The sequence below is a fragment of the Lycium barbarum genome, chromosome 3 (assembly GCF_019175385.1).
Source record: "Lycium barbarum isolate Lr01 chromosome 3, ASM1917538v2, whole genome shotgun sequence".
NCBI lineage: Eukaryota > Viridiplantae > Streptophyta > Magnoliopsida > Solanales > Solanaceae > Lycium > Lycium barbarum.
In genome coordinates, this window is record NC_083339.1 from 25,059,301 (window position 1) to 25,083,353 (window position 24,053).

Sequence of the window (24,053 nt, forward strand, 5' to 3'; positions counted from 1 at the left end):
ACGAGCAGCAGCAACAATGGTGGGGGTGGTCGCCGGTTTTTCTGCTTAGTCGCCTGAGGAACCGTCCTTTTTTTTGAAATAAAATGAAGAAATAGTTGGGGTCGTGGGGCGAAGTGATAGTTTTTGTATAATGTGTGTGGATTTTTGTGTACTTTTTAAAAAATTATAAATTTTAAAAATTATAATTCAATCCCAACTTAAGTTAATCACATTTTTTAGAAAAAGTTTGACCCCATTTCTAGTTAGGAGACTTTTTTTGTCACCGTAAGTTTATTCTTCCGGCCTTAAATATAAAGAACATGTTTCTCAAGAAAACAAATACCCTCATCATCTCAACGGAGAAGAAAAACTCCCCATTGCCTCTCAAGAAAGACCATTTCATTTTTTGGCAAGAATGGATCGAACTCAGCTTCTTCTTGTGGGTTTACCCTTTTTCTTGTTTGTCTCCGATCTTCTCCAACTATTTAGTCCTCCCCCTCAAAAGCCCACTTCAGATCACCAACAACAACCGCCGCCACTGATCCAACAATCTCAGACTCTTCAATTCCCTACTACTCAGGTTCAGGTATCAAATGTTTGTCTCATAAGGGTGTCTTTGGTTTTCATTTTTAATGTCTGGGAACTCAATGTTTGTTACTCTTGTCTCATGTGATACGGTTTGGATTTCGAGAGTCAAACAAAAAACGTTATTTATTCGTATGCCCCTTTGATTGTTAATTATTGTGATTCAGTAGTAGTACTTTTTATGTAGTTTTTAAATATGTAAATTATTTTTCAAAATTTTTAGAGATTTGTGTGTCCGAATTCACGGTTGAAATAAAGAAGTTTGACTCTCTAAATCCATAGTGTATTACATAAATTGGGACAGATGGAGTAGCTTTTTTGCTCTTTTAACTTAAAGGGTATCTTTGGTTTTAACTTTCAATGTTTGACTTTGCAGAAAAATGGTGGTATTGGTGCAGTTGGTATTGGTAACACTGTCAGCATTGATTTCTGCTCTTCTTGTTCTTACAGGTTTTGTTTCTATTCTTGTTAGCATCATATGAGTTTTACTTGATTTATGGAAATGCTTAGATAAAGTATATTGTTTTAGCTTTTCTTTTAAGTTATATGTTATATGTTATTCTTCCTAAAGTTTGGATTTTTAATTAGCCATTGAACTGATATGTTAGCTTATGTGATAGACAAGTCGTTCCAAAAGGGGTAGTCGTGAAATATATTATCAGTTCATTAATCAACTTGGCCTCAGTCCCAAACTAGACGAGTCGGCTGTGTAAATCCTCTATATCCGCAAGGAAATATATGATGCTGCCAAGAATCTGGAGTTATCGAGGAACATAATATCTTGGTTGTGCAACATGATTGGTACTCATCTTATTGAGTGCTCAGCGTCAGTCTAAGAGGTGTAATAGTCTTATAGAGTGTTCCGTATGGAGGAAAACATTCTCCAGATTCTTTCTCCAATTTTCCAATGTTCAGTTGGTCAAAAATTTTGGAAAACATTTTTCCTAGGAATACAAGTTTCTTTAAAATGGGGAAAATGACTTTCCTAGTGGAAGTGGGGAAACAGTTCTACAAGTGGGATCTTTATTAGATTGTGTCCTTTCGATCCTCCAACACACTTATCTTCACCCCACCCCCGTAGCCCTCATCCCCACCACCCCACACCCCTACCCCCATCCCACCTCCCATAGTATTTGTTTAGATTATGTACAAATGCTTTCAAGATAATATTTTTTTGCTTACGTGCCGAACACAAGAAAATAAGTAAGAAACCCACTTATTTTCCTTAATACCATTTTCCATGGAAAACATTTTTTTTCAATACCGAACACACCCTTAGTATAGGTCTCTTAGAATGCCATAACTTTCTCGTTTGATTTGTAGAGAGGACATTGTACAACTTTCTTTTGTGTGATCTGTTGAATGCCATTAAGATGCAAAAACCTTTCCCATATATGCCAAATATGTAGAATCCATAGAAGTGCATGCTTGATATGTTTGGTGCTTAAAAGTTTCTAATCATTGATGTAGTTCCTTTGTATGGATAAGACAAGATATATGCAGCAGCATTATATGGAAAAGTAATTTTTGTTAACTTTCCATTACTTCATTGAATTGGTCATTTAAGTTTCATGTTTCTTGGCAGAGGGACAGCTGTGACAATGAAAAATATGTTGGACAGTCAGTTTCCTGGTATCCATGTCGTCCTTGCTAACTATCCTCCTCCACTTCCAAAACGTTTGTTGGGTAAAGTAGTACCTGTTTTCCAGTTTGGTGTCATTGGCCTTGTAATGGCTGGTGAACAAATATTTCCTAGGTTGGGATTTGCAGTACCTCCTCCATGGTTCTATCGGTTGCGTGCAAACAGGTTTGGGACTATGGCAACCACTTGGCTCCTGGGAAATTTCTTTCAGTCCATGCTTCAAAGTTCTGGTGCTTTTGAAGTGTATGTTAATGGTGAACTGGTATGTACTCATCAATCTGTCTATGCTATCCTTATTTTTTAGCTTTTTCCTTGGTTCAAAAACTTTGGTAAATGATTACCAGTTTGTGCTTTTTTTCTGTCTAAAACCATCTGATTAATGAGAAAAGAAATTCTGGAGATCATCTTTACTAGATGGTCCATCTAAAGAGGCTGTTTGATCATTTTAGATATTTGTGATGCACTATCAGCCATACGCTATTCAGATAGGTTGTTTTTAATCTTTACCATGTTAACTTCACTCTTTTCTGAAAAGAAAATGAAGTGTAACATTACTTTTGACTCATCTGATATGCAGCCATGAATATAAAAAACTGATCTTTAACTCTTTGAACACCTCTCTTTCTCTTTCACCTGCTCACAGAGGGGGGAAATTGCCTAAGACAAATTGTGGTTCATTTTGGAATGAGGATGACATTGGCATGTTATAGTCCCTTTTCAATTATATAAAATGTTTCTATTAAATTTGGTGAGAATCATCTTTGAGCGATGCCTTTGTATGAAGTATTTCAAGTGTAGCTAAATTTTGAAGTATCATGTTTCACAGGAATCCCTGTAGCCCCTATAGCATGTGATATGAAGTTTTTAATTGATTGCAATCCTATATGACTTGAGAATGTGAGTCAAGATTGGGTCCATTTACATTTCTTGTCTTTTGCATAACCCGGATTTTGAAGTCAGCTCTGTATCCAGTTTAACAGGACAAAAATTCAGTCTGCTAGTAGTGCAATTTGAAGGAACTACTTGATTACACTTTAAAACCTGAAAATTACTATGGTCCTGAATTATGATTTGGATAGGTCTATGCAGTAAAGTCTTAGTTTTAGAATTCAGGTTTACTATATATATATGTGAATAATTTGCAGTAGTTGGCATCTGCATTAAGATAGTTGCTGGAAGAGTCTTGCACCTGCTGCAGCACTTTCCGTGCTCTCAATGCTACTACATGATTGATCCAAGCTCGTGTGTATATTTCAGATTCGTGCTAACTTTCTCTAGTTTTATTGGAGGTCCTTATGATGTGTCTTATCGTGCTGTTCAGATATACCATGTTAATATGGGGTGTTTATTATTTAAACTCAAACACGAGGAAGCTCACGTTGGCTAATTTATTTTGATGTGTTATTTAGTTTTCCAACTGTAAGGTAAGGCTGCATACAATAGACCCTTGTGGTCCGTCTCTTCCCCGGACCCCGCGCATAGCGGGAGCTTAGTGCACCGGGCTGCCCTTTATTTAGTTTTCCAACTGTCAGTACCAAATCGAAAATAACCCATTTTTTAAGCAGAAAATAACCAAGCATCCCACGCCCATACAAAAGAACCGATTAGAAACGATAGAAAAAAAACCAAACTGGACTGAACAAACTACGGTTCTGTACTTGGTATATACAATCAAAACACCGAAGACCGAATTACCGAATTAAAGTTCTTAAAAGCCGAGCCGAACTGAAGTACTAAACGCCCACCCCTAGACTGGCCTCTTGGGATATTTTACTTTTATCTAGTGGGTGAGTAATTGCTTTTGTGTTCCTTCTCAGCAACACTTACTGTGTACTGGATTTCCTTATTCAATTCATAGCAAGTACACCTTGCTACAAATTCTTGTGTCTCCTCTCACTGTTCAATTATTTGTATGACAGGTTTTCTCTAAACTGAAGGAGAACAGGTTTCCTGGTGAAATCGAGCTGAAAGATCTAGTTGGCAGAAGGATTGCTAACTCAAGGGTAGTGGATGGCCTTGGTGCATCTTCCTTGTTGTAGATTTGGAGATTTCACGAGATCAATTGTTCCGCATAATTTAGACTTGCTGTTGTGCTCTTCCGGTAGTGATAGACATACATACAATGAAAAGATCCAACAGTCTTCTTTAGAAATTGTTGATTCCCATCAAATGTTTTCGCACAGAAACATTCAACTCAAGGGACTGGTTCTGGTATCGATAAAATGACACTCTTGAAGTTTTTTCGTTCCTCAAATCCTTGTGACATTTGAGTTTTATAGTGTATAAACACTTTCTCCCACAATGGAAACAGTATTTAGTAGAAGCTTGAATGAATAATAATATGCTTAATAGTCATTAGACGTCCTGTTTTGGCACACAGCCTAACATTCATTATCCCTTTCATCTGATTTGTGGAATGCATGTGCAGACATGATCAAGTCTGAAAACAGTAGTTAATGGTAAATCTGTGCAGTGTACATGCCAGTTCCAGGATTAACGCATGCTAGGCTGAACCATTTACTACCAACTGTAGATGAACGTCTGCTTCAATCGTAGTCGTGTTGAAATCGGTAGATCTGAAACCAGACTGGGTACTGTAAGGGTGGTTTCGTTGTTATATTTTAAAGAATTGACAGTTTTACCGGTGACCATAAGAAAGAAACTGTCCAAGGTTGAGCTTTGAAAATGCTCCAATTGAAAATAAATAGTGAAGCATAAATTTTCATGTTCCATTGGAGATATCCAATTACTCAGAAACTCAAAAAACTTAGAAATGTTGCACGTTATAATTCGTCATTCTATTTTCTATATCTGTTTTGAAAGGCCATACTCACATCACAAACAATAAATATGCCATCTGTTACGTAATCTTCCTTTGCAGAGAAACAAAACAGACTGGAAATGAAGAAAAAAATGGTGGATTATTCCTTCATGAACAACAAACCACCTAAGCTTTCACAAAATAACCTTAGCTACACTCTCATCAGTTGCTTTAACCCAAAGTTTTCAATAGCCAGAGCGATCTGTACAGTTTACATGTCAAACCCTGACACTTGCTTAGGTGTAAAAATGACGAATTTTCTGTTGCTCAGTGAAGGATGATTAATAACAAGTAAGAATTCAAGGCCTATCTTCATATCTGCCACCATTTTCGATTGCGATTTTCCATTACCTTGACAAGCTCATTTGCCAATGATGCAAAGTCTTCAGCCCCACTCCGTAGTTCTTCAGTTCTTTGGTTAATTCTCTGCAAAAACATATAGACTTATACGTGTTAACAATAAACCAGAATAAGCAAGGTTTGACAAAAGAAGACTCTGGATACAATATAATGAGAGTTGAGCAATTTTCAAAGAGGAGCACAGTGCAGAACCAGACAATGCCCAGGGACCAAGTTGCAGCACAAACAGAAGAATGAGCATATTATTTTCCACAAAACAATCAAATATGCAACATAAAGGTTCTGGCAGTGTAAGGTAATAAGGTGTCAGAAGAATTTATCATTTGATTCTGAATAGTGCAGCTTTCCTATTCAATTTCCCCTCTGCCTATCTATCCCCACTTCCTCTAATCTTTAAATCACGATTGGTGTGTAATGTACTTGGATCGAAATCAAAGAATTAGGGCAAAAATGGAAATTTTATTACTTGTAGAATTCAATACAACAGTTGCTACAAAGAAGAGTAAAATGAAAGAGAACTAATTTGAAGCTAAACTCCATTAACAAGCTTGAATTTCTCTGTGAAATCCTAAAAGAATAAGAAGGAGGAAGAAGATGAGGGAAGAGAAGCAGAGCCGAAGAAGAGACGGATGAAATAGAGAAGAGAACTAGAAATCAAGAATTAGCCAAATTTTTACGTAACTCTTTCCGTTGGTTCCCGTGTGTATATATGGGAGTGAGTTGGAACTTAAAACTCACGTGCTTCCCATGTGCCCCAAAATTATATCTGGGGTCATTACAATCCATCCCGCTTGAAATCAACCTTGTCCTCAAGGTTGTTGATGAAGGATGACTCATGAATTGCTGCAATCATTGAGCCTAAAAGATAATGTTCTTTTGCCCGATCTAAGAAGCTCATTGTGGAATTGGCAAGTAGTAGCAACTGGTCCAAATTCCATCCTCCCGGATCGAAAACCAAAATTGTTCTGTTACCTACCTTGCCTAAATCGTCTCCACCATCATTCCGACCATATCCATGTGGAATTGCAGGTAGCACAACCACCAAGTCCACAACAAGGTTGCAATACAAAAGGACAATGCTAGAGATATATTTCATACCACGATCAGTCACCCTTATCTCAGGACAGAACCTTAAAGCATCTGCACTTAATAGCTTTAAACCAATCCTAAGAAGGTATTCTTTGTTAATGTATAGTAGAGTATCTTCAGAAGCTCCTGAATCAAAGACTAGACTTGCTCTATCATCCTTCCTTCCAAGTTCATCCAAATGGATGGGAAGGGCAGTAGCTAAACACAAGAAGCAAATACACTCACTCAAGTTCGCGACTGCGGCAGCAGAAAAGTTTTCGTAAGGACTCCTGAGCTGGCAAGATTTCAGATTGTGTGAAGCATATAAATTTACCACAAAAGTCTGGAATATCACTGAGCTAAACCAAAGCTCCAACCATTGAAATTTTTAATTGCAAACTGTCCCTTACTACAAACATCCAACATAATTATGCTGTTGATGTTAGTTCTAAGCAGAACTATAGCTCGTCGCACCATATGAAAATCAATGTGCGTGACCTCACTGTATTCCACCTTCATTACCCCTGATATCAAGAGAATAGCTACCACCAAGTTATCAAACTCAATAGCTAAAAAGTTTAACAATGCCACCCAACATATCTTCAGATTTGGCACTGTTTCTAAAATTTTGCAGCAAGCTAATTTGGCATTTGTAATTGGGACAATATGCTTCAGATGTTTTGAAATTGGCAGCTTAATCTTCATACTTATCATTGCAACTGTAAATTTAATTAGAGTTGTTGATGACCCGGGGCTTACTAGGTTGGTCCATAATTCATAACCAATCAATTGTACCTCAGGATTTTCACCAATTTTGGTGTCAAATACATTGCCACGACCTTCAACAAAGAGGATCTCTCTACCACTGCTGTAAAATACACTGCCAGGACCTTCAACAAAAAGGATCTCTCTACCACTGCGTTGTATAGCAAGCAAACTCCAATCAGCTCTTCTAACATAGCAATCATAAGGGGCACGCCCATCAACTTTCACTCCCAGCTTAGCTTGTATTTCCAAAGGCAATAAAACTGTCACATGAAGACTCTTATAGCAGGTAATACTGGAATTAACATGAACCACTTCTATTTTTTGGTCAAACTGAAGATGACGAAGAAAGAAGAACATGGGCATCTCTGAAAAGAAACAGACTTGGAGTATATTTTCTATCAAAACCATCAAGAAGGTGTTCATTAAACAAAAACCGGGTACAATTTCTAGCAAGTGTGACTCGATTTGTTTTTCAACATACCCCTGAAGAAAATTAGAAGGGAAGTACCATGTAACCATTCTAGATTTGCTTACATCACCAGCGCACTCTATACTAAGGTTGCTTACATATTTTCCTGGCGGACCCCTTTCCATTGGAAGATAACAAACTTGAATTATGTGTAATATATGGCGTACATAACATAAGATATGAATTTCAGAATATCTACCACATGAATTGTTATGGAGCCTCTTGTTTGACATTTTATCAAACACCTTGCGCCCATCTGATAGCCTGCTCATGGGGAAGTCATTAGTTTCCTTTATCTCCATAGTCATCAACTTGAATGTAGTATAAGAACTGGTAGCCCTACCCATCAAGCAAGAATGCGCTTCAGCCAACTCCGAGCTTCGGTTAAAATCTCCTTCTACATTGTTAGATTCTTCGGCATCACTTGATTGAATTACTCCTTCTACAGGATCGGATTCTTCAGCATCACCTGATTGAGTTACTGAAGCTTCTTCAACCTCATTTGACTCAATATCCAATATTTTTTAAACTTTTGGTCCTGCTGTACTTTCTTGATCTTCTTTAAAAACATGATAATCGGTTCCCTTATCTTCCAGGCTGATTCCAAACCTCTCTAATAATCTGTCCAATTGCCAGTTCATTTTATCCATTTTTTCCCCAATCCGGACACTAGCCGACTGAATCGTCTTTGAAAAACCGTCAAATGCAATTTCTTCGGTCATGGCTGTCAAACTCCCAAAGGTGCCAAGATTAGGCTCTGATACCATTTGTAATGTACTTGGATCGAAATCAAAGAATTAGGGCAAAAATGGAAATTTTATTACTTGTAGAATTCAATACAACAGTTGCTACAAAGAAGAGTAAAATGAAAGAGAACTAATTTGAAGCTAAACTCCATTAACAAGCTTGAATTTCTCTGTGAAATCCTAAAACTCTAAAAGAATAAGAAGGAGGAAGAAGATGAGGGAAGAGAAGCAGAGCCGAAGAAGAGACGGATGAAATAGAGAAGAGAACTAGAAATCAAGAATTAGCCAAATTTTTACATAACTCTTTCCGTTGGTTCCCGTGTGTATATATGGGAGTGAGTTGGAACTTAAAACTCACGTGCTTCCCATGTGCCCCAAAATTATATCTGGGGTCATTACATGGTGTTTGCTTATTATGCTCTCACAACCCTTTTAGGTTTCATGTATTATCATGCTCAACGTTTTTGTGTTATACATGCGCATCTTCACCATTTTAAACTAATAACCTACCTCAAGTTTTTCTTGGCGTTCTAGAAGCTTGTCTCTTGCTTGTCCAGCTGCTGATGATGCATCCTGGAAGATATAGATGATTGAATAACGTTAAGAACATTATTAGACAGAGTTCAGAATGAAAAAGTCATTAAGACCAACAAATATCACTACCCCAGCTTTTCTATATTTTGCTATGATTTCTTCACGTGTCCTAGGTCTGGGCTTGGCATCGTCACCCTCAGAATCAAGCAACTTTTCTCTTTCAGTTACTGCAATATATACAAGGAAAATATTTGTTATTATGGATTCTGAAAGTACAGATGATCGATTCGATGTAAGTTTACCTCTTTTACTATTTTGTGTGTTATGAGATGAAGTAGAAGCCACAGGAACAGGCTCATCAATTTCAATATCATCTGTGTCAAAAGTAAATTTTCAGTTAGGGGCACGTCAACTACGGAAATGCTGAATAGACCAATTTATAGGGACAGAAAAAGATATCACTCATGAAGAAGTAAGAGATGAAGGGATATTACCTATATCGAGCTCCACTTCTTCTTGAACTTCCTTAGTGATAGTAGGGGACGGTTCTGGGTGCAGTGGGTTCTTCATAAAAACACCTTCCAGATGACTAAAGTTTGACTTAGACATCTGACTGAGATCCATATTCTGATTCGGTTTTCCCCCTTTAAATCCTTTAACGAGAGTACCTATAATATTTGGGCCACCACCCTGCAGCAACATCTATAAGCATTCAGCCACTGCAAAACAAAGACCACAAGGAAACATCTTTATCAACCAGACCTGTTTCTTCTTTTGAGTGGAGAATTTCATGGCAGCATCTGCTGCAGCTGCGAGCACTTCATCATGAAGAGACGGCAAAGATTCTGGAATTCTGGAAAATGCATTGTTGAATCATTAATTTTGAACAACCTATGCTGCTCATGAGTGAGCTATTCACCTGATGGAAAAGTAGCACTAGCTGATCATATACCTGAGATCATTTTCACTAGCTAACAAGGACACGAAAGCCAGTTCAGAACCATTAGCCTGATATTTGTTAAGACAAAGATGTTAAGAGGACAGCCGTGCAAGAATAGGCCGAAATTTCAATAAGCAAACAATAATGCTAAATGCGATAGGATAATAGCATGTGCTGCAACTCTGATTACCAGAGTAATATGGCCATTCTCCATGGAACTCATCGCCCTGTCCATATTTGGCTTGAAATTCCACCTTAAAGCTGACATTAAAGAGGTCCGCTCCACTAACCCTAGATCAGGCAAAGATCTGGAGATACATAGATGTTAGCAATATGTTGACACACAGTTCTTTCGCAATATATTAACATGGACATGCAGCAAAGAAGCAATCTTCCATAATTAACAGTAAGGAATTGTATAAGACACAGAAAAACTTGTACATTCACGGTGCATTTAGTATAATGTAAAAAGTTCTAGAAAATCTTACCCTGAAAAACTATTTTTAGATCATTTTCCAACATTTGATTGGATATAAAGGTAGTAATGTATGTCTCAAACAACTTGTTTCTTAATCTCCATCTCTAGAAGATGGGGGATAGGGCATCAGAATAATATTTTGGTAATGGCGCAGTATTATGACTAACAACAATATTATGTGTTGGTTGAAGCAAGTGATGTATTGTACAAATCGTGATAATTGTAAAAGGAAAATGACTACACGAATTGAGATACTTGAAAAGAAACAATGAACAAAATCCATAAATGACAGGACTAAATTTTCTCCATTTGACATAAAGTAGTTTAGGATCGAGGTGTGGTTGATTGATTGATGTGATTATTTTCTTGGAGAACATCTTTAACAATTTAAGGCAACCAAATACTGGAAAATATTCCAATTATGCCTTACTAAGATCCTTAAAGCTTTGGAAACGTACTAGCCCAGAAAATTTCGGAAGAAAAAGCTTACCTAATCTCGATATCTCCATTCTGAAAGAGTAATAGTAATCCACAAACTTTCCCCTCTTTCATAAAAGTAGTTGTCCAACAAGAAGGTTTGTCGAGCTTCACTTTGCAAACAGATTTATTATCCCCCTAGTTTGAAAAAACAAATCTAATTATATTAGAACATCCAAGAAAACAAAAATGCAGACGTAATAGACAAATTACTCACATGAACTACAGATTTTGTAGCATAAGTGCGTATTGCATCTTTACAGCAAAGTAGAATAAAGGACTCCTCAAAGTGTTTCCTGGATGGGTCATTTTCTAGAAAAGGAACCCTATCACCTTGATCACCAGCGGTCATTTCCTGTGAAGGCTCATTACTAGCTGCATCATCCTTGCTGAATTCTGGCTGCTTACTTATTATACCAGAAAATGGGATGTTGTTTTCTGAAATGCAAGAAATCAACACAAAACTGAGTACAACTTACACGTCAAAAAACTTTGGATTTCTCTCCAAATATGTACTTGCCTATGACATACATAGAAATCGCAGTTGACACTTTCTTTAAATGCAGGGGCCCTGAACCATACGTTTTACCATTACCACTATCAATTACATAGATCTTTGCATCCTCAGTTAAAATAAACATGAGTTCCTCCATATGGTTTTCTGGAAGCTCTGATTGTTTTGGGCTTTTGCTATGACCGTCACTATGCACAAATCTCTTTGCAATCAGCGCCACCAGAGGAGAGTTACCAACAGATACGGAGTCTGACAAGAATAATACTGATAATGATGTCATATCAAACACCGCAACCTAAAAGTGGAGGCATTTGAGAATAAGTATCCACATTAATCAACAATAAAACTGACATCATAAGTTCATCACAAAATTGGAAGAAAATGATAGTGTTTCTGACCTTAGCATTTTCATATCCAACTGCAAGTTTGGCTCCATGATTTACAAACTCAATTGCTCGGACTCGAACATCGAGAAGCTTTAGAACAGCTCTGCAAGAAGGTCCTTGACCTTGTGCCAACTTATGAACTAAGAAAAGGTATATACCAGTGAGTTCACAGATAACAGTTGATCTCCAAAGAATTATGCAAATTAAATCAGGAATATATCAATACTGAGATGATATATTATTTCCTCTTACCCAATTCTGTCAAACAATATTACTATTTGAAGGGTCAAACAGCTTTTTATTGCAGAGTAGAGTCAAACAGAGGGAGTACTACTTTTTATGCAGAGTCTAACTATGTAACATTTTTCAAATATTTAAGGAATATATGTCTGAAGAGGCAGGGGTAGGCCAAAGAAATATTGGGGAGAGGTGATTAGACAGGACATGACGCAGTTACAGCTTACCGAGGACATGACCTTAGATAGGAAGGTGTGGAGGACCCACATTAGGGTAGAAGGCTAGTATATAAGTCTCGTTATCTTTCCTTATTAGTAGGCGCATTAGCGCATTATAATTTCTTGTGCTTTGATTTATGTTATTATTTGCTACTTTCTGTACTTTGATTACTCTATTTTATCTGTGCCGCTTTCGTGATTTGCATTTCCATATCGCTTTGAATTCCTTGATTATCCTGTTTTATTGTGTCGCTTGCATTATTTCATTGCAATATCGTTTTAAATCTTTTAACCTTATCTGACCCCCTTTTTATGCTTCTATTGAGCCGAGGGTCTCTCGGAAACAGCCATCCTACCTTGGTAGGAGTAAGGTCTGCGTACATTATACCCTCCCCAGACCCCAAGATGTGGGATTTCACTGGGCTGTTGTTGTTGTTGTATGTCTGAAATCAATGTGGAAACTAAATGGTCTGTCCGCCATACTCCATAACACATCACTCATTTTCAGTTGTAGGGAAAAGGATACTGGTAAAAGAAACATGTTGTGCCATAGATTCAATCATTGGCCACAAAGTAGCTTGCTATGACTGTGGACAGCTACCTGGAGCCATAGAGGTGGTCAGAGGTGTGTTGTCATAATCAAGTTCAACTAAGAGAACAAAACCATTATCAGGGACAACCTTATTTGTCCTTTATGTTAGACAGGTTGCTGTTTAAGAATGTGTTCCGCTGTCTCAACTTGCTTGACCCCAAATGTCCCGGTAAAATCAACATTTGTTGACTAACAAAATAGTGAAGCATATGCTACAATTATACAAAGGCGAAGTTTCAAAATATACAGCCAAGCAAAACACTTTGCACTCATGTAGTCATATTTTCAGTTTGTCGTTGACATTTTTTTTTTCGACAGTGTTTATACACCCTTATACATTATCATACAGTATTTATACACCCATATAAACAATGTATCTGCAACAACAACATACCAAGGTAGATATAAACAATGTATCTACCTTGTATAAAAATGTATAATAGCATATAAAAATGTATCTACCTTGTATAAAAGTAAACAATAATGTATAAAAGTGTATGACACGTCGCTAGCTACAGTGACAAACTTTTTATGCGATTTTCAGTAGCAATTCTTGTTCAAAACTAACCTAAATGACGTCAAATTTACTCCGTAGGCTAATTCCAACAAGTCTAAACAACACCCACTCTAAATTTCTCACATTAATCAAATTTTGAAATTCAAACTCACCTTTTCAAGCTTGTTCAACACTGGTGGGTTACCTTCCTAATCTAATTTTCATATTTGTATATAACCACGATTTGAGCTCCAAACACAATAACAAATCGAGTTTTTCAACAAACAATCATAGGACTGACAATTTTCATATTCAACTTTGAAGATATGAACTCCAAAATATCAACAATGGAGGCAATTTGATTTTCTACCACTAGTATATAAAATGGGCTATACCGGATAAGGAAGGATTAAATGGGGTTATGTAAACACCCGAATGAACATAGGGTATAAGAATCTCTTATACAAATATGTATTCACCAAGGCTGGTACAAAATATACAAGACGAGGTTGAAAACGTTCATCCAGGAAAAATTTACTTCAACAAAAATCAGACACATGAATCCTAGAAGCTATTTACCAAAAGATCTTTTGATATGAAGTTCTTATAGAATTTCATTATTTCATCAAACTGCATTTGGGGGAACAGTTTCAAAGCAAAAGTATTAATCAAATGCTAGACTAAAATATTTGGCCAAAGTTCCAATCCCAAGTTTACAAGTTTCAGTTAGGAAATTAAGATTAACTTCCAAATTCCACCTCAAAAATTGAATTTATCTACCTGACATCAAAGAATTAGAATGCTTTATTTTAATTCATAGTCTATTTCTGACAAAGAGGTTAATCTTTTTCCAACCTTATCACAGAAAACCTCCAAACTTTGTAGTTATTAGCCATGAGATCTTATTGAAATTCAGTGGACTAAATAAGGATTGTGTAAAGTATGTGAAGCATACTGTACTCTTCAGGCAGGCCATCAGTCTATGACAAGAAGGAAATTGTAACAGTTACATTTACCTTCATTTTTAGTATCAGTAACAAAATGGAAGTTTTCCGTATCGCTACGTTTGAAATCATAAAGACGCACCTGCATTTCATGTCAAACAGGAAATTAAATAGGCTGATATACACTACCACCAAATTAGAAATGTAAGAAGGTGTTTCCCACCAGACCACATGCATCCCCAACTGCCAATCTTAATGTCTGGGAGCAGAAATCTATTTTTGAAACTGAAGCAATTGATATAACTGTATTTACACCTTTAACCTGAAAATCACGAGAGTAAAGTCAGAGTTCCATATCAAAACGACTAACAAAAAAAATGCCACTCATGAAAAATGACATGGAACTTTTAGATGCTGTTTCAACCTCTCTATCCAAGACACAAAGGAGACGGAAAACCGGATGAGTGGCATCCCACATCCTTACAGATCCATCCTGATAACCAGCTATAAAAACACTCTGAATCCTGTTGGTCTCAGCTCGAGAAATATGATTATACACCCCTCCAGTCAAGGGCCATCTGTTAGGCTCAGATGATGTTGCTGTGGAAAGCTTCTTGAAGAAAGGTGTCTAGTTAAAATAAAAAACAAATACAACTAAATTAGAATTAAGTCTGGATTTTTAGAAAAATGAGAAGCAGGGAGATAATGATATGGGGCTGCAGCACCTCTTGCAGAAGCTCCCCTGTGTTTCCATCTGAATGCAACTGGGTAAGCTTTGTCACTGTCATGGAAGGATCAACAGTTGGCAATTCTACAGGAAAATCCTTAGCTGATAGAGATACTTTCTTCTCCTCTTTGGATACCAAGTCAGACAAGGTAGAACAATCAAAAAGGTTTAGTTGCCCAGGACTCATCAACACAAATAAAGCAGCTTTTTCATCAGTTGATGTTGCCCCAGTAGTTGGTAATAAGATTGTATCTGCAAATGAGCCACTAAGAGTGAGGTCAACACGACCAACACATTTCAAAGTCTCCATTCCAGATGACCACTCAAGAGTAAGAATCTGCAGCAGCAAAGCACAAGAAAATAGCCTATATCATTAAATATGGTTACGTTTGCGAATATAGCTAGTAGGATGGTGTGGCATATCCCCAGGACAAAATGTGAGACCCAACAGAAGCTAAACAGCTGCTGTTCAAATTCTTTCCCTTCTCTGGGGGTGAAGAGCGAGAGCTGAATCTGTAGGAATTTTACCACTAGTTCCGAAAGTAGACATGTATGCTCCCATAAACACTTAAAACATTCAAATCACAAAATGTCGGAAAATATAAAGAGCGAGAATTTTATGAAGTTTGTCGGGAAATGATTTTGTTTAAGCAACCTGTAAAATTTACTACGTACGTGTGTGCAGTTCTACTGGCATAGACTCTTCATTATTCCGACTGACCTAAGGCAGCTGTCTGATAACCTAATTTAGCATTTAAAATTGATTGTAATTGAATGATAGATGTGTTAAAATTTCAAATGATTGCTCAATGTGTCAAGCATCAGTGTAAATGTTATTTAGATTTTAAATCAAATCTACCTCACTAGAAATGCTACAACGAGAACAACTTGACTTATCCACAAAAACTCTAAAATGGTAGATATCTTTAGATATCAAATACACTTTAATAATCAAGATCATTTCAAACTTCAAAAGGCAACATACTTGCAATTTAAATATACACACACACGCACACAAAAAAATAACTTGAGTTTACTCTTCACTTAAAAGGTACGTTATATTCACTACAATGATATAGACTAGCAAACCTAATGCTTCAATGCTCAAAATGCATAGGAAGTCCAATTTTTAAATTTGACTGCTCAGTTTCAGTTTCATTCGGCCCAAAGTGCATTTCATGTTGACCCAAAAATGCAACATATTATAATTTGAGGCACAAATATTATCGAACTAACAAATTAAGTCTACTTAGCTAGTGAGCCAGCATATAGCATAATGATAAAACAATAATGAGAATATTTCTGTGACTAAGTGTAAAACTTACCGTAATGACTTCATCTGATCCTATTTCATCACCGCCATAAATGAGGAGATGGCCATCGCTATTATTCCGGGATTTACTATTTGCCCACCAGTGTAAGACAATGACAGGAAGCCTCTTTTCAGCAGAAGACAATTGTAGCTTAACAACATTATCAAATGGTCCGGCTTCTTGACCTTTTCTTGCGGTCGATTTTGATATTTTCCAAAGCAGAATATCTCCATCTATGTACCCAGCGGCAAGAATGGACCCATCAGTGGATGCCCAGCAAAGTGTGGCTATCTCTTTCTCCTCTAATTGGTGCTGCAATAGATCATCGGGAGAGCTGGAATCTGCGTTCTTTTTAAAATTTACTGCACCATCCTTCAAATGGAGATCTTTATCACCTTTGACAATGATAACATGGGCTTCGACGACATCCCAAAGTATAATTAAACCACTCTCATATGCAATCAATAATCTGCAATAAATGTCATCAGTTCAGGGATTCATAAAGCGAAAACATATTCAAGATTCTAAGGAACCAAACTACAGTTATAAAGTCACAAAGACAGCCCCGTACAGCAATTGACAGATTTGTTAGTTGCCACCAGTAAAGGGGAATAATAGTTTTCTTACCAGTAAATGATGCCTCCACCATTCCATTTTGCTTAGTATTTACCCAGGCACCTCCTATTGATTAATAGAAATATACTGCTTTCTTGGTTTTTGATCTAACTCAAAACAACGCAAGAAAAGGACTTTGCCCAGAAAAGGCATCTACAGTTGAACCAAATGGTAAATGAGTGGAGATGTCACTTTATCTATAGCTTTTACTACATTGACAGGCTTCTTAGGACCAATTTATATTAGTATTCGCTAATTACTAGTAGAAATTGCTCAACAACAATTCTTTTTTATCCCACGAGTACCACTTCTTTTATCCCAGAAGCACCACTGAATGCCACCTCATAACTGAGTCAAGTATAAGAAAAATCTGTGAGCAAGGGACCTTTCTCTGTTTTTCTAGCTTCATTCACATGTAAGATTCTCCGATTTGTATTGTCCCAGACCACAACTGAATAACAGAACATATACCTTGTAAGGCAATTATTAAAAGACAAAAATAAACAAATCAAAAGCAGGACAGTGCTTATTTTAGTCAACATAAAGTTAATGATGGTTGAGGAAGAAACTTTAAGCACTAATTGTGACTTGCCTATTTCCGAAAGTAAAAGGTTGGGGGAGAATTCCAACAACTGGTTGATGATCTGAATACGGAAAATCAGCTGCTTCTGCCAAAAAAAAAAGTAGTCAGCCTTAGAAGTTGTTGAATTGCAGTACAAGCTCATGAGAATTTGAAAAAATGAGAAACTTTTAGACAGATGAACAAACGGTTGTTAGGTACTTATGAAGTTAAATCAATCCAGTAGATATTATCTTAACAATTGAATTATGCTTGGTGGAGATGCTTAGTCTGATGGAAAGATCTGAAAATCTCAAAATAAAGCCAACTGTCATCTGTGGCCATAATTTTCTAGACCAGCTAGTTCACTGCCATACATCCCACATATATTGAACAATATAGGATATTAAACCAAAGTTACTCAAGTTGATTGTATCAGCAGAAATTAGATCCAGAGCTAATGTACTGGAAATAAAGCTATGCCAGAATAAGGTATGAGGAGGCAAATCCCTCTGAAGGAGAAGATATAGCTCTGTTAATTACAGGTGCATATGGTACCAGCATAAAGCTCATTGAATAGCCTCTAATACTAGACACAAGATTATATTAAACCTAAGAAGAGCTTTTCTTGGTGGATGGCAACAAAATGGTTGAACTCTAGTATAATGAACATGAATCTCTTCTGAATCGAGAGACATGTCCATCTATTGACATTGCACGATTTAGGCCTAATTATCTGCAATTTGCATCCCTAGACTTTGAAATACGGAAAGGCATATCTTGGTATACCCAATCCACAGCTCTTTTTAGTCAATTTCCTTCCTTAAACATGAATAAGGTATTTGTACCCGTAACCAAAGTTTTTAACACCGCCAAGAAATAGCTCGAATTTAAAAACAGACTCTACAAGTAAGAAAAATGTCAACTAAACAAGAGTCACTTTACAAAGAATAAGGAACAGACATAATCATAGAAACTAATGGATCAGATAATAGATTTTCACAAAGATTATGCAGTAAGCACCAGAAAGAGAACTCCATAAGATCTGATATGGCAGTTGCAGTAGCTTGTTGCTCTCATCACAGAACTTCAAAACTGAGATTGTTCCATATTCATCTCCAACATACCTATAATGACAGGACAAATTTAATACAAGCATGAGATACTCTCAACTCTTAGACTGTAAAAACTGTCTTGTGTGCACATCGATTTCGTACATGAAGGAAGATCCATTGATAACTGAAAAAGCAGTTATATTTGAATCCCATTGCAAATCACAAGCTACAGATCTGCTTTTGAGATTCCAAACCTGCACAAAAGCAAGAGAAATAGAAATCTTACAGACCCAGTACCCCAGAACCAGAAAACAGTTCCTAACCCGAATTTTACAAGACCCCTCTGAGCACCAAAATCAGTGCAACCTTTAATGAGGAAATGCACCCTTAAAGCCAAACCATTCATCACTCAAAGTCTAATTGCTTTCAGTCTCAACGTAAAAAAATGAAAATCATGGAAACGGTTTTCTTAGTATAATTTTAGGTACTGAAGTAACTGCAATTCTAATGGTGATTACTAGACATTTGAAATGCATACAACAAAACTTCATTTAACCATCAGGCAATATTTCCCATTCAACATATATGTATAATTTTCTTTGATAAACACATGTTCAAGGAAATGAAAAGAGCGGGTTTTGAGATTAAAAAATTGAGTCATTGTACTTTAACACAACAAGAAACATGAGTTTCTTCAAACCTATCAAAAAAGGGAAAGATAAGTTTCCTCAAATGCCTCCATGGACTATGCATCACTGTGCTTTTACGATTGCATCTGAGGGACCAGTGTCCAAGGTAGTGAGGTACAAATATAGCAGGTTTTCGAATGAAAAATGAGTCACATAATTCACCACAAAATTGTAGAGATTCTGCCCTGCGTAATTGCAACATACAACATTTTCTTCTTTTGCTTTTTACTTTTCTTGGGGGATAAATAATTTCATCAATTATAGCACCAAGTGGGTGCTCAAAATAAAGTAGAACAGTGGATTTAGACTATTTCAGTATAGAAGAATGTATGAAATCCAGTGTAGAATTGAAGTTGTATACATTCTTCACATTACACCAGAAGCTCACTTCAAGAAACTACACTTGCTATATCTCTTAGCAATTATTCTTTTTATGGCGTAACTAGAAGTAATGATCTCTTATTAATTTGTTAGATGCTATTTCTTGTTTATTAATCACTAAGGCTACCAGAAAGTTCCACTGAGATCTTAATTCAATATGTATATCTGCTTTCTCACATTTTCCTGCACAGCCCTAGAAATACTGAACGAAGATATTATAATATTAGGGTACAGCTAGATCCACCAACCTAAAGCAAGACTTCTATCGGTCACTTGCTTAGCAAGGTCCTGGCATGGCCAAGCTCACGCAAGAGTTCCTTGATTATAAATGTCATAAAAAAACTTATCTCAGCAAGAAAAAGCAAGGAACTGATACAATACAAACTACCACGCCAAATCGAGTTCTTTTCCATCTTAATTAACATTTCAGAATGCTGCACCAAAGAAGGCATTAAAACCCAACAAGAAATACAATACAAACTACGGCGCACAATTGGTCTTAAGTTTCTCATCTTTGATTAACATTTGAGAATGCTGCACTAAAAAGGGCAATTAAAAACAAACTTACTGGTAAAATTAATACCTGAATATCATTTTCATTTGTGATGCTGACAAGAAAACCTTGGTTTTGAAGGAACTGCGACAGACAAAGACAAATAAAAGAGAACAGATTAAACATATACCTTGAGATTGTAAAAGAGACAGATTCAACAAATCATGAATTTAATCAAAGGGCAAGAAATGAAGACACCATCAGTTTATCAGTGTTATAGGAAAATAAAGCTAGTAAGCCAGATCACTGAAGAAAATAATAGCGAAGTTCGGCATTATTCAGCAAAGAACCTTTTCTATGTCTGACCAATACTACCCAAACTAGCAAAAGAAAAAAGCTGAGAGTTAGCTTTGACAAACAAGAAAACACCTAGCCTCATGAGGGTGAAACTTCCCCCTTCAAGAAGAAAACAGTATATAAAAAAGTGAATACCCTTTCCTATCCTTGCATCATATACCATAATGTAGGCATATTTCATTAAATTTTCCTCTTATTCAAGGTAAACACATGGAATGCAACACCCAAAACAAAAATGGTCATCATTGGACGTTGTTTTGATTGAAAACCCAGCTCCTCATTGACTTTGTTCATAGACCTGACATTATCAATCTAAAGATCATATCTTTCAGAGACTCTTAAATCTGTTGATAAGGAAACCAGGCTCCAAATTTCCACTATCCAAGTCATTATCAGAGACATGAGGTGTTACAAAATGCTCCAGAAGAATATCGAATAGTATACACTTCAGAAAACTTTAGAAATGATCTAAGTATCTGTAGGAATGACTTCATGTGCAAAACATACCTCTAAATATTTGTAAGGCAACTGCTTTGGAGAAATGAAGAGACCTTCAATATTGTCCCCACCAATCACTTTTATCCTACCATCCCTGCAAAAATATTTAGATACTACATTAACAAGATAGAGCCATCAAGCCATCTGTATAGGTGAATAGTTTCTAACTACAAGATAATATGGACAGATTAAAATGTACATCCCGAGCCTTCACCTCATTTTAGATCCATCTGAAAAGGATTGTCGCTACCCCTAAATGAAAGTCCTTTTCAATCAGAAAAAATAAAAGGGAAAAGAAACAGAAAATGCATAGCTACTCCTGTATTCATTTAACTAAGACTCAACCACCCCCGTTGAGCTTAATATACTATCATCGCAGACTCCTTCCACCCCCCCCCCCCCCCCCACCAACCAGTGCCTGACTGATTTGTAAATCTAAACAGAAAGTTTCCATTTGTTCTTTGCATTTCGGAATAATGTGGTGAGGAACTGCCTTCCTAATCAACCATAATAATATAATGTGGCAAGATCTACCCTTTTAATCAGAACACTATTGCTTCAAGGATCAATTGAGCTCAAGAAAGTAGGTATGACATCGAGTTTTACCCTAGAGTTGACAATGAGACCCTATTTCCTGTTATTAAAAGTCAATACCACAATACCTAACTTTTACTTCCCACTCCAGTTTAGCTTCCCAAGAGTCACAGAGATAAACCTTTGGTTAAAGTTTTCAGATGTACTATGTCATAATCTTGAGATTAACAATATTGGAATTTAATAGTATTTTTCATGTAGATTTAAATTTTCAGATGTATTATGTCATCATGTTGACAAGCAAGACTACAGGGTACTGGTAAAAGTATCGTTTACTAAACAAGGGAGTGGGGGTAACACATGAACATAACTTCCCTGCAGCCAAACAATAGTGGCTATACGCCTATTGCATCCACCAGTTATCTCTTGGCAAAGATTAAAAACTTTGATAAGCTATAACTTTCTCTCTAGCCTCTTCAACCTTCTCCAAAAAATTTCACCAACCGAATTCAAGAACCCTAACAGCAGCAATTTTCCAATTCTACCAAAAACAATCCACTGTTGAAGTATATGTTTATCCGCAACATGTGTGCATAGCTATTTGAACGATCCGAGCATTTTCTAACAAGTGAACCCAAAGTTTGTGTGATACTAGCTTATATAAACTATGCCTATAATGGGGGAAGTTCCATGCAGAACTGAAGTGTAGAAACTGCAACGATCAGGATTCAACGACCCAATGCTTTCAAAGAAGGATGTCAGGAGCAGCTATTTCATTACTTTTGTGCACAAGGAAGTAAGGCATACCAGCCAAAACAAAGTTATGTAGTTTACTTAACAGCTGAGGTAACAGGCTTCTGTCCAAATTAAGTGCATAAGATCAAAACTTTAACTTACAATGTTCCAATGGCCAATAGTCGCTGGACGGGGTCTACTGCAAGAATTGATGCTGTTGAGGGGATACCATAATGTACAGTAGCACGAATATTCAGGTCATTTGCTGTCAAACCACTGCCATTTGGCTGAACAAAAAAGATGTAGAAACAAAAGAATTACTCCACCAGCTACATTCAAGTCTTACAAAATGGATGGAATGAATACCAAAACTGATTAAGCACCAATAGAGTAACATCAACCAATTAAATTAGCATCACATTTTCTAAAAACAATGCCCGATATGTTCCTCTTCGGTTAGTAATACACTATATATTGTTCCAAAGGTATTTTCCAAATTCTTGAAGATTGTAATAATATTCAAAATCATACATAACAACCAACGTGGTCTCAAATCTCAATCCCAAACTAGCTGGCCCCACTATATAAATCATCTATATCCATTCACTCTCTTTACTCCGACTGTCAAGCTATCTTACCATCCTCCTTTATGAGGGCTCGGGACCAACTAAACTTAGGGCCCGTTTGGCCATAATTTAAAATCAAGATTTGAAGTTGAAATTTTGTTTAAACATGCAAATTGGATCTCAAAAGTTGTACTTTTTCTTAAAAACATGAAAACCCCACAATTTGTGAAAACTATCAAAACTTCCCCAACTCTAATACAATTTGTGAAAACTATGAGAACTTCAAATTTGAGCTCCAAATTGCATGGCCGAACGCCTATTTAGCGAAGCTCAAATTGCCAGACTTCATAACTAACAGAACCACATTCCACATAAGTCCCTATATAAAACTCGAGCATCATCAAAATCCTTTCACCATATTATCTCATTATAATCAGCAATGATCAATCAAATACTCGCACTTTCGCAGCTCAGTTACAAAAAATCTACTAATTTGAGCGAAGACAGAATAAAAACACAACGAATAATTTCAATTTCGATCGACATTAATTCCTAGAAAAACGATTCTTACTGGAATGAGCATCATAAAAGCCTTTCACCAATTTATTTCACTATAATCAGCAATAACCAGCCAAATACTCACAATTTCACAGCTCAGTTACAAAAATCTACCAATTTTAGCAAACACAAAATAGAAAATACAACTAATTGTTTCAATTTCGATCAAAATTAATTCCTAAAAAACGATTCTTACTGGAATAAGCATCATTATCAATAATTACAAATAATTAATTCACCAATATATTTCACTATAATCAGCAATAATCAATCAAATACTCACAGTTTAGCAACTCAGTTGCAAAAAAAAAAAAAAAAAAACTACCAATTTTAGCAAATACAACGAATTTTATCAATTCCGATCAAAATTAATTCCTAAAAACCGATTCTTACTGAAATGAGCAAACATTATGAATAATTACAAATATTAAAATATCAAAGTCAACTGAATAACACTTGATGGCAAAAAACGCACCTGATTATGATGATATTGTGTAGCTTTTTGAAAAAACTTCTTCGCAAACATGGCGAAAATGAGAAGTGAATTTTTTGTTGGATCGAATTTATTATTTACTTAATATATTCACAAAACTTCGAATTTTGAATGGCTTTTAGGCGTTGCTTTTTTATTCTTGTGTTTGTTTAGTTGAAATGGTACTCCATAACGTTTTGGGAGCTTTGTGGTGTTATACTATGTATTAATGTAAAATTTAAGATTT

The 24,053-nt window shown here is 36.3% G+C and overlaps 2 protein-coding genes across 8 annotated transcripts; one reads left to right on the top strand and one right to left on the bottom strand.

Annotated features, from left to right (window-relative positions):
* The first annotated feature begins 302 nt into the window (after positions 1-302).
* On the top strand, positions 303-4,561 carry LOC132630813 (selT-like protein). Of its 2 annotated transcripts, none has more exons than XM_060346413.1 (4): positions 303-565; positions 941-1,014; positions 2,150-2,468; positions 4,126-4,561. In XM_060346413.1, the coding sequence occupies exons 1-4, from the start codon at positions 395-397 to the stop codon at positions 4,243-4,245; spliced, it is 684 nt and encodes a 227-aa protein (XP_060202396.1). In that variant the 5' UTR covers positions 303-394; the 3' UTR covers positions 4,246-4,561. The 2 variants fall into 2 exon arrangements, with proteins under 2 accessions (XP_060202396.1, XP_060202397.1); XM_060346414.1 differs by having other exon boundaries at positions 303-559.
* A 419-nt stretch (positions 4,562-4,980) lies between these two features.
* Positions 4,981-24,053, bottom strand: LOC132630812 (uncharacterized). 6 transcript variants are annotated; one of them, XR_009578704.1, is made up of 26 exons: positions 23,810-24,053; positions 22,373-22,497; positions 20,951-21,035; positions 20,177-20,230; positions 18,686-18,777; positions 18,492-18,595; positions 17,502-17,577; positions 16,307-16,763; positions 14,980-15,318; positions 14,679-14,882; positions 14,478-14,576; positions 14,327-14,396; positions 11,780-11,907; positions 11,388-11,676; positions 11,085-11,305; positions 10,881-11,005; positions 10,103-10,220; positions 9,925-9,980; positions 9,735-9,825; positions 9,467-9,674; positions 9,275-9,346; positions 9,102-9,199; positions 8,949-9,011; positions 8,036-8,424; positions 7,892-7,956; positions 4,981-5,453 (listed from the first exon to the last, which is right to left on the bottom strand). XR_009578704.1 is itself a non-coding variant. In XM_060346411.1 (24 exons), the coding sequence occupies exons 1-24, from the start codon at positions 23,858-23,860 to the stop codon at positions 5,340-5,342; spliced, it is 3,333 nt and encodes a 1,110-aa protein (XP_060202394.1). In that variant the 5' UTR covers positions 23,861-24,051; the 3' UTR covers positions 4,981-5,339. The 6 variants fall into 6 exon arrangements, 3 of the variants coding, with proteins under 3 accessions (XP_060202394.1, XP_060202393.1, XP_060202395.1); XR_009578705.1 differs by having other exon boundaries at positions 7,892-8,416; XR_009578703.1 differs by having other exon boundaries at positions 7,892-8,424.

Excerpts from the sequence above, each read along its gene's own strand:
- LOC132630812 (XM_060346410.1), bottom strand. The coding sequence starts at position 23,860 with ATGTTTGCGAAGAAGTTTTTTCAAAAAGCTACACAATATCATCATAAT. Across the intron at positions 14,883-14,979 it reads CAGGGGAGCTTCTGCAAGAG|ACACCTTTCTTCAAGAAGCT; the intron begins GTGCTGCAGCCC and ends TATTTTAACTAG. Across the intron at positions 5,454-8,948 it reads AACGCCAAGAAAAACTTGAG|AGAATTAACCAAAGAACTGA; the intron begins GTAGGTTATTAG and ends ATGTTTTTGCAG.
- LOC132630813 (XM_060346413.1), top strand. The coding sequence starts at position 395 with ATGGATCGAACTCAGCTTCTTCTTGTGGGTTTACCCTTTTTCTTGTTT. Across the intron at positions 1,015-2,149 it reads TGCTCTTCTTGTTCTTACAG|AGGGACAGCTGTGACAATGA; the intron begins GTTTTGTTTCTA and ends GTTTCTTGGCAG. Across the intron at positions 2,469-4,125 it reads TGTATGTTAATGGTGAACTG|GTTTTCTCTAAACTGAAGGA; the intron begins GTATGTACTCAT and ends TTTGTATGACAG.